The sequence below is a fragment of the Galeopterus variegatus genome, unplaced genomic scaffold (assembly GCF_000696425.1).
Source record: "Galeopterus variegatus unplaced genomic scaffold, G_variegatus-3.0.2 Scaffold21043, whole genome shotgun sequence".
Classification (NCBI taxonomy): domain Eukaryota; kingdom Metazoa; phylum Chordata; class Mammalia; order Dermoptera; family Cynocephalidae; genus Galeopterus; species Galeopterus variegatus.
In genome coordinates this window covers 1,412-12,648 of record NW_007747154.1, presented here as the reverse complement: position 1 = coordinate 12,648, position 11,237 = coordinate 1,412, and the positions used below count along the sequence as shown (strand labels likewise).

Below are 11,237 nucleotides of genomic sequence, written 5' to 3'. Positions count from 1 at the left end.
TACTTTGGGAAGTCAGCTAACACCTCTGGGCCTTAGTTTTTCATTTATAAAATGGGATATTACCAGAACGAACCTCAGAGGATTGATTTTGCAGATGTGAAGTGCTTAGAATGGTGCCTAGCATGTAGTAATCACTATTTCCCCTAACAACAATGCCAGAAGAACAAGAAAAAAATTCTAAAACACTGTCATTTTTATAATTACATTAGCAGTAAATATTATCAGATTAATGATATACCTGGATCCAAGGTTTAGAGGCAAATTCAATTGCATGCTTTTCTATGCTCCAAGCATTATATGACCCACCGTTGTTTAATCTTGCTAATTTGGGTTCCCAATAACCTAAATTCAAAGGAGGAAGGAAAAAAATATTCTGAATTTTTAAAAAACCAGGCAATTAGCAATTTCTGAAGTGAGTCTAGTCCAGTGGAAAGCCAGATCCTTGTTATTGTATTGAAGTTAGGAAATCAGGCAGTTGACATGGGCCTCAGCTACTAAGCCAGTCCTTAATGATGAAGTCTTGTCTCAGGTCTGTGCTTGGTGAGCTGTTAACCACACACAATCCCTCTTGTGCACACAGATTATGTTTATCTTTTCTCAGTTATGTTGTTGTGGCTGCTGCTGAATGCGCCAGCCTAACAGGAAGACAAGAAAGGGATGTCCTCTTGATCATGACCCCTTGATCTTGGGAAGGGCTTTGAAGTAGAGTGAGAAAGCTTAGGAACTCTTCCTAAGTATGAGTTTCTGACACATAGTGGGTGATCAACAAAGTTTCTTGAGTAGGGAAAAGGCCATATGAACGGGAACTATAATGCCTGGGATAAGACCCTGTGAATCTTGCTGGAATACTCTGTGTGTTATTAAACCTAGAAAAAATGAATGGGGAGAGTTTTGGGAATGGGTACATGATCATAAAACTAAGCTATCAACTTCTTGTCAAATCCCTGGAGAGACACTGGATTGACTATGGACCTCTAGCTCTTGGTTTTCCCTGGAAGAGACTCTAGGAACATTATACACCATAGGGTGTGGCAGTGATAAGAGTGTACTACAGGCTTTTAGCTTCTTTCTCTATGAGATGAGCACCTTGAATGGAGCTGCTTCACTATGTTGTGGTAGAAAAAAGTCTGGAGAGGAAAAGTGACCCATAGGTAGGATTGTCATGTATGGTTTCACTGGCTGTCTACTGCACAATAACAGGAGGTGCCACTCACAGGCTATGATGCTGCTACTTACCCAGATACTCAGAAGCCTTGATCTGTGAATCAGTTATGATACCAGTGCTTAGTCCCATTGGCATTTTACATTCTATGTAAAACAGAAAAATGAATAATTTTTGCTTAGAAATTACGTAGTAAATTTAAACACATAGTAAATAACAAAGTAAAAGCTCCATGGCTAGAGATCATATCTCTGATGGGTCAGTAATTAGATATTTTCACTTACGTCATGTGGTACTGACTTAAATATGTCTGATTATAAAATGTTAAACACACTACCAGTACTAGTGCTTTAAAAGAAATAGTGACACCCTAGAGGAGAGCAACTGAAATCCTAAAATGCAATTGTTCTCCATCCACTTGTGTCTTAAAATAAGCCATTTTGCATTAAGTAGTATCTCTCATAGGACTATGTTCTCAAAAGGAGACCTAAAAATTGAGTAGCTGTGGGCAGCCCCCCACCTGATGGAAGGCAGGAGAGCACCCAGAGATCTTACCAGGAGCCATGGCAGCCCTCCCCCCAATAGAAGGTAGGAGCATGCCTGGGTACATCACCAGGAGCTATGGGCAGCCCCCTCCTGACAAAAGGCAGGAGCATGCCTGGAGACTGCAGCCCTTGCCACTGCCACAAACATCACTTCTGCATGGGTGGTTCACCAAAGCCACTGCCACAGCCACTGATGCAGCAAGGGTGATTTACTACCACAGCAGCATCTACAGCCACCATTCAGGCAGCCTGCTGCCCACTCGACTGCATTGACACAAGGAGAGTCACCAGTGGAGTCCAGAAAAAGAGAAGGCAATCTCTCTGCTCAAATCCTACTCCAAAGTAATAGAAGAAGCAACTGATCTAGCAGATGATCAGACATCAACATAGATAATAGAAATACAATAACAACAACAAAAAAGAAAATGTGACATCACCAAAGGAATACAGTAATTCTCAAGTACCAGATCCCACCAAGCAGGAAACACTTGAAATGTCAGAAAAGGAATTCTGAGCAACAATTTTAAAGAAACTCAATGGGACAGGAGAATATTCAGCTAAACACAATGAAATGAGAAAAAACGTTCAGGACATGAAGGAGGAAATTTACAAAGAGATTAATACTTTGAAAAAGAGTATAGCAGAACAACAGGAACTGAGGGATTCATTCAATGAAATGAAAAATAACTGAGAGTTTAAGCAGCAGGTTAGAACAAGCAGATGAAAATATTTCTGATCATGAAGATCATCTTTTTGAAATAACCCAGGTGGACAAGAAAAGGAAAAAATAATTTAAAAAATGAAAAAAATCTAAGAGAGCTAGCAGACAACCTTAAGTGCACAAATATTTGAATCATGGGTTGTTCCAGAAAGGGAGGAGAAAGGTAAAGGCATTGAAAACCAATTCAATTAAGTAATAATAAAAACTTCCCCAATATAGGGAGAGACATTGACCTTCGGATCCAGGAGACACAAAGATCCCCAAACGGATTAAATCCAAAAAGATCCTCTCTGAGACACATTGTATCCAAATTGGCAAAGCTCAAAAACAAAGACAGAATCTTAAAAACAACAACAAAAAAGTTCAAGTCACCTATAAGGGAGCCCCCATCAGACTAACAGCAGACTTCTCAACAGAAACTCTACAGACAAGAAGAAAATATGATGATATATTCAAAATACTAAAAGAAAAATCTGCCAGACAGTAATATTATACCCAGGAAGGCTATCCTTCAGGAAGGAGGGAGAAATAGTGTTTTTCCCAGATAAACAAAAACTGCAGAAGTTCACCACCACACAACCAGTCCTTAAAGAAATCCTCAAGGGAATCTGCATCTGGAATCCAAAAAAAATGATAATCACTACCATGAATACACAAGAAAGAACAACACCCACTGGTAGAACAAAAATGCAAACGAGAAAGAGAAAGAAACTAAATCTTACCACTTCAGAAAGCCAACAAACATCAAAGACAAACAATAAAAGGGGAAGAAAGAACAAAAGATATTTAAAACATCCAAACAAGAATAGATAAAATGCCAGGAGCAAGACAATACCTTTCAATAACAATCCTAAATGTAAATAGATTAAACTCCCCATTCAAAAGATACAGACAGCTGATTGCATCAAAAAGCTAGACCCAACTATATGCTACCTTCAAGAGACTCACATCACCTGTAAAGATACACACAGATTAATAGAGTAGGGACCGAAAAAGATATACCATGAAAATGGAAACTAAAAATGAGCAGGAGTAGCTATTCTTATATTGGATAAAATAGACTTTAAACCAAAAACCATAAAAAGAGACAAAGAAGGTCACTGTATATTGATAAAGGGATCTATCCAGCAGGAAGTCATAGCAATCATAAATACATATGCACCCAACACTGGGGCGCCCAGATGTTTAAAATGAACACTATTAGAACTAAAGAAAAATATAGACCCCAGTAAAATAATTGTTGGGAACCTGGACACCCCTCTCTCAGCATTGGACAGATCATCTAGGTAATAAATTGATAGAGAAATATAGGATTTAAACACTCTTTAGACCAATTGGACTTCATTGGTATTTACAGAACATTTCATCCAACAACTATGGAATATTCCTTCTTCTCTATAGTACATGCAACATTCTCCAGGATAGACCACATGTCAGGTCACAAATCAAGTTTCAACAAATTTTTAAAAATTAAAATAATTTCAAGTATCTTTTCAGACCAAAACAGATTGAAACTGGAAATCAATAACAAGCAAAACTCAGGAAACTATACAAACACATGGAAATCAAACAACATGCTCTTGAACAACTTAAAGGGCCAAGAAGAAATTAAAGAGGAAATCAAAAATTTCTCAAAACTAGTGAAAATAAAGATGCATCATACCAAAACCTGTGGGAAACTGCAAAAGCAGTACTAAGGAGCAAATTTATTGTAATAAATACTTACATCAAAAGAATAGAAAGATTTCAAATAAACAACCTAATGCAACACCTCAAAGAACCAGAGACACAAAAACAATCCAATCCCAAAATTAGTAGATGTAAAGAAATAAGATTAGAGCAGAATGAAATGAAATGGAGACCACAAAATGATACAAAAGATCAATTAAATAAAAAGTTGGCTTTTTTGAGAAGATAAACAAAATAGACAAACCATTAGTTAGCCTAACTAAAAAAAAGAGAGAAGACCCAAATAACAAAATCAGAAAAAAAGGAGACATTACAACCAATACCACAGAAATACAAAGAATCCTTAGAGATTATTATGAACAACCATTACACCAACAAATTCAAAAACCTGGAGCAAATGGATAGATTTCTGGACACATATAAACTGCCAAGACTGAACCAAGAAGAAATAGAAAACCTGAACAGACTAATAGCAAGCAACGAGACTGAAGCAGTAATCTGAAGTCTTCCAACAAAGAGAAGCCCAGGACTAGATGGCTTTACTCCTGAATTCTACCCAACCTTTAAAGAGGAGTTAATACCATTTTTTTCAAACTATTTCAAAAAATTGAAAAAGAAGCCATTCTCCCAAACTCATTTTATGAGGCCATCATCATCCTGATAGCAAAAACAGACAGAAAAACAACAAAAAGGGAAAACTACAGGACAAAATATCTGATGAACATAGATGCAAAAATCCTCAGCAAAATACTAGCAATCAGAATATAGCAACACATAAAAAAATTATACACCATAATCAAGTAGGATTCATCCCAGCGATGTAAGTATGGTTCAACATAAGTCAATAAATGTGATATAACATTTCAACAAAACTAAGGAGAAAAACCATGTGATTATCTCAAAAGATGTAAAATTCAACATCACTTCATAGAAGACACTCAGCAAATTAGGTATAGAAGGAAACTCCATATACAACAAACCCATTGCCAATATCATTCTGAATGGGGATAAGCTGAAAGCTTTTTCCTTAAAAACAGGAACAAGACACTCTCACCACTCCTAGAAAACATAGTATTGGAAGTACTAGCCAGAGAAAGAAATAAAAGGCAACCACACTGGAAAAGATGAAGTCAAATTGTCCCTGTTTGCAGATCACATGATCCTGTATATAAAAAATCTTAAAAGACTCTACACAAAAACTCTTAGAGCTAATAAACAATTTCAGTAAAGTTGCAAGATACATAATCAACACACAAAAGTCAGTAGCTTTTTTATACCCTAATAACTAACTAGCAGAGAAAGAAACCAAGAAAGCAAGCCCATTTACAATAGTCACCCCCCAAAATTAAATACCTAGGATTCAATTTAATGAAGATGAAAGATCGCTACAATGAGAACTACAACTCACTGCTGAAAGAAATTAAAGAGGACAGAAAAAGATGGAAAAAGAATTCATGTTCCTGGATTGGAAGAAGTGTGAAAATGTCCATACTACCCAAAGCGAGCTACAGATTCAATGCAATGCCCTTCAAAATACTAATGATATTCTTCACAGAAATAGAAAAAACAATCCTAACATTCATATGGAACAACAAAATATCCTGAATAGCCAAAGCAATTCTTTTGAGAAAAAATAAATAAAAAATAAAGGCAGAGGTATAACATTACCTGACTTCAAATTATACTACAAAGGTATAGTAACCAAAACAACATGGTACTGGCATAAAAACAGATACTCAGACCAATGGACCAGAATAGAGAAACCAGAAATCAACCCACATACTGATCTTTGACAAAGGCAACAAGAATATACATTGTGGTAAATAATGCCTCTTCAATAAATGGTGCTGGGAAAACTGGACATCCATATGTAGAAGAATGAAACTATACCCATACTTCTCATATACTAAAATCAACTTAAAATGGATTAAATGCTTAAATATAAGACCTGAAATTATAAAAATCCTAGAAGAAAACATAGGGGAACACTTCAGGAAGTAGGACTGGGCAAATCTTTATGAATAAGACTCCAAAAGCACAAGCAACAAAAGAAAAAAAAATAAACAAATGGGATTATATCAAACTAAAAAGCTTCTGCACAGCAAAAGAAACAATTAAAAGAGTGAAAAGACACCTAGTGAGTGAAAGAAAATATTTGTAAACCGTGCATCTGACAAGGGATTAATATCCAGAATACACAAGGAACTCAAACCATTTAACAGTAAAAAAACAAGTAGCCCAATTAAAAAATGGGCAAAGGAGCTGAATAGGCATTTGTTAAAGGAAGCTATACAAATGGCCAACAGACATGTGAAGAAATGCTCAACATCACGCAGCATCAGGGATATGCAAGTCAAAACCACACTGAAATATCAGCTCACCCCCGTTAGACTGGCTATTATCAAAAAGACAGAGATTAACAAATGCTGGCAAAGAGGCAGAGAAAGAGGAACACTCCTACACTGTTGGTGGAACTGTAAATTAGTGCAGCCATTATGGAAAACAGTATGGAGGTTCCTCAAACAACTACAGATAGAACTGCCATACGATCTAGCAATTCCTCTACTGGATATATACCCAAAGGAATGGAAATCATCATGTTGAAGGGATACCTGCACTCCCATGTTTATTGCAGCTGTATTTACAATAGCCAAGAGTTGAAACCAACCTAAGTGTCCATCAATGGACAAATGGATAAGGAAAAAGGTGTTTATATACACAATAGAATACTACTCAACCATAAAAAAGAATGACATACTGCCACTTGCAGCAACATGGATGAACTTAGAGAAAATTTTGTTAAATGAAATAAGCCAGGCATGGAAAGAGAAATATCACATGTCCTAACTCATAAGTAAGTCTAAGAAAATAAACAAATAAATTAAAAAAGAAAGATACAACAATCGTGATAATTTGTTGAACTTTTAAAAAGGAAGAAAAGAACTGAGGCCACAAGAGGGAAAGGGGGACAAGGGGTCTAGTGAGAAATAAAGCAACATGAAATATAATTACATTGTATGATGTTGAGCATACTAATCATCCTGATTTGAGCACCATATGTTGCACACAGGTATTGATATTCAATGCTGTATTCCACAGATATGTACAATCCATTATGTTTCAATCAATGACTATCTTAGTCATTGTCAAATTCCTGTTACCCTTTCCCTCTTGTACCCTAGGAATCTGGAGAATTTCTTACATGAACTTTCCCATGGATCACAAGAAACGAAGGAGGGTGCTTTACATTGGTTCCCCAGTTGAAAGGAATGTCTGTGACCTTAACCATTTGGTTTCATTTTCCTAAATGATCAGACCATGGGCCAGAATAAAAACAACTATGGCTACAAATTATGACTTTGTCATGTCAGAGTTCTCAGAGTTGAATATTTTATATTTTAAATCTAAAAAGTTGGTGACATTCTAGTAACAGGCACTCTTCTGCTAACAAATATCATGTGGCTCTTGGGTGATACCTTTGTCTATGATGAGAAATGGTGTTTGCATCCCTGCTCTCTGGTTTTCTCCAACTTCTGTATCTAGAAGCCACCAGCCAGGTTTGGATGCCTTCATTTCAAGAGTTTTAAATGAACCTAAAATAGAGAGTTAAGAAAAACATTGCATAATCAAAGATTATCAAATTAATATTACGGTTGATAGCTCTCAAAGAATCCTAAAATTCCTGCATTATGAGATGCTTTAGAATAGAATTAAAGAGTTGCATGTTTCTCTTTAGGCACGACTAGAGGTATAACAGATACAACAACAATACCACACACATATACATGCACAGATTACTAAAAATAAATCACTCCAAGATTTACAAAAATCTTCACTTTTCATTCAGAAGAAACTTCCACGTATGTAAATATAGTGTTACAAGTTAACCCAAACATAATACAGCCTCACGGTTCTAAGTATCAAAGCAACCTCGAATGACTCAAATATTTGGGCCTCAAAAAAAATTGTTTCCTTTCTCTCTTCATTTTGCTTTTTTTTCTTTCTTTATATAGGAAAATTGAAAAAAAACATATTTCTCCCATGTTTTAAAATTTTTTGAAAAGCCTACATATTTGGATAGAGATTTACATAGATTGTTTCAGGAAATCACTGAGAGTTCTAAAACTTCTATTCATTCTGGTATTTTAAATTACCCCCTGCCAGAGCCAGCCTGTGACTCACTTGGGAGAGTGCGGTGCTGATAACACCAAGGCCACAGGTTCGGATCCCTATATAGGGATGGCCGGTTAGCTCACTTGGGAGAGTGTGGTGCTGACAACACCAAGTCAAGGGTTAAGATCCCCTTACCAGTGATTTTTTTTTTTTTTAAAATTACCCGCTGCCAGTTAATACTTTAATTTTATTGAGTATAATTTGTGATGGTTTCCCAGAATGTGGGTGAAAATTAATAGCTAATGGTCATCCTCCTCAAACACACTGAAAAAGATCTCCAGTTTTCCTCTCTCCAATGCAGATATTCAGGTTTGGAGGGTGAGATGGGCTAGCCAATCCCAGCTTCCCAGTCCATCCTGTGGGCTTATGGAAAGGACAACTGATCTGCTAATACTTGCTGAAAAGATAAGGAGTGAGTCTGACCTTATCCCTTCTATTTCTGATCTTAATAGAGTAGAACTTTCTAGACTTATTAGTGAGTCACCAGTATGTGAGAAACAAAGAACTCTCTTCTCCACTACTCTTAACCACACCAGGCTCATTTGGATTTCTGTGCCTACGTCTGAGTCATAAAACTACTTCCCCACCCAAAGTCCTGTGAAGGGACTGCCTCCACTAGTTCCTCAGACAGCATCTGTGGAAGGGAGGCTGCTTGTTAAAAATGCAGACTTCTCGGGCCGGCCTGGTGGTGCACTGAATAAGTGCGCCGCTTGGGAAGCGCAGCGGCGCTCCCGCCCGAGGGTTCGGATCCCACATACAGACCAGTTCCCGCTCACTGGCTGAGCGAGGTGCGGGAGCAACGCCAAGGGTTGCAATCCTGTTGCCGGTCCCCGGTCCGGTACGGGGGCAACACTGAGGGTTGCGATCCGTTGCCGGACACGGAAAAAGACAAAAAGACAAAAAAAAAAAAATGCAGACTTCTGGGCCGGCCTGGTGGCGCACTCGGTAGAGTGCGACGCTTGGGAGCGTGGTGGTGCTCCCGCCGAGGGTTCGGATCCCATATAGAGACCGGTCTGCTCACTGGTTGAGGGCGGTGCGGGCACAACACCGAGGGTTGCGATCCCGTTACCGGTCACGAAAAAAGACAAAAAGGAAAAAAAAAAAAAGCAGACTTCTGAGAATTCTGCCCAAGATCTACCTTATCAAAGTCTCTGAGAGCAAAATCTGTGCTTTAGCATCTGCATTTTAACCAGCTTCCTAGGTTTTTATTACACCCTCTGAAGTTTGAGAATCAGTGACATCTGGCACTTACACACACGCTGCACAAACAGATACACCTACAAACAACTCATTGGCACATAAAAATCCTTTTGGATGACTGTAGCTTGTTTAAATCTACATTTATTACTATTTTGCACATGAAAAGCCCTAGATAAATTTGTTATTCTTTAGTTTTATAATCATTAAAAAATGCTTTTTTCTCTCTAAACGGCCTCATGAGTCAGTTCAGGAATATGATTCCTGGAGTTGCTTGTCCAAAGATATCAGGGTGGTAGAGCCAAGGGTAGAATTCAAGAATCCGGAAGCCCTAGTAAGTTTCTAATCTCCCTCTTGACAGAGAAAGCTTTAACTGCCTGAGCCTTGTAGGATTCATTTTGTCATCTGCTTGAGACCTGATTCGTGTGACACACAGTGGCTTGGAAGAACGTGCATAAGACATGGCATCTCTGTAGAACCAAGTGGGGTTGTGCATTTAGCCTGTGTGGTACTGCAAACAGTTCTCACTTGAGTTGACCTTTTTGTATTGTATGTACAGTTTTCGTATGTGGCTTTGCCCAGGCTTTATACCAGAACTCTGTGCTCTGACCCCTTAGGAAGTGGATACACAAGGAAGGAATGAGGGGCAGTTACAGATGCTAAGATTGCCATCTCCCACTACTTCTTAGCAGGGACCTCTTTCCACCACCCCAACTTTACCAGGTAGAAGGGGCCAGACCCCTAACTGGTGCTGTTGAGTGCCATTTTCCAGCAAGGTCTGGCCATGAAAGTGAACCACATGAATATCTTGAGGGCCGCCCACATTTAGCAGATGTAACCTCACCCACTCTTGCTCGTACATTCTCAGGCCAGGCAAGTTGTAGATCATCCCGTTAATGGCTGAAAGGACAGAGAGTTGCAATCAATTAAAAACCTGTATATAGAAGGAAGAAGGCTAGTAAGGAAATATGGGGCAGCCTACTCGCCATCATCTCCCTCATTACTCTGCATCCCCAGGCCCACCCAGGCATAGGAAGGGCCCTTCTCTATGTCATAATGTCAGTGAGAGGCTGAAACAGAACCACTGGTCCTTCTGAGGCCACTCACAGCAGCCTACAGCAGAAGTGTGATAGAGCTCCCTTTCCAAGCAGCTTATTGCTCTTTTTACCAGATTTTACACTTCTGTTCTGTGCTTTACTCTTTTATCCTTCACATTAATAGTCTGAACTTTCCTTTGCTACAAAAAGATAAAGACTAATATGGGCAGACAGAGCAAACTCCAGGGCTTAGAGTAAATAAGAGGGCGTGTAGCATATTGCTCAAAGGCCTCTAAATTCAGAAGTAGTTCCCAGCAAAATTAGGGAGTCAGAGTTCATCTTCGGTATAGCCACCAACCATAGCAATTCATGTTTATTCTCTCACTGGTATGATAGCTCCTCTGCCCGCTTCCCAGCTTAGGTGTCTAGGATTCTCAGCGTTATCCACTCTCCCCTTAGTGAAATATTTGGGTTTTTAGAAAAAGGACCTGGTTAACATGATCACCTTAAAAATGTAACACAAAATTTTAATGATAAAGCTTAGGCTACCAAGCACTTAACTGAAACTGAAGTAATGGAAGTTTTTCTTCTCTTTTCCTTTTTTTTTTTTTTTTAAGGTAAAGGAACTGTTGTAGAGTTTCAGAAACCAGGCTAGTGAATTTTTGGAAGGAGAGAAGTTGAGATAATTTTGGCACTCTTAAAATTATATCAGG

The 11,237-nt window shown here is 38.4% G+C and overlaps 1 protein-coding gene across 1 annotated transcript; it reads right to left on the bottom strand.

The window, feature by feature from the left end:
• Positions 1 to 238: 238 nt before the first annotated feature.
• On the bottom strand, positions 239 to 10,382 carry LOC103583255 (coagulation factor V-like; the record flags this gene model as incomplete). Its single annotated transcript, XM_008564626.1, has 4 exons — positions 10,208 to 10,382; positions 7,594 to 7,710; positions 1,237 to 1,308; positions 239 to 342 (listed from the first exon to the last, which is right to left on the bottom strand). Coding segments are annotated over exons 1-4 (462 nt in total), but the record flags the coding sequence as incomplete, so codon positions are not given.
• Between the last annotated feature and the right edge of the window lie 855 nt (positions 10,383 to 11,237).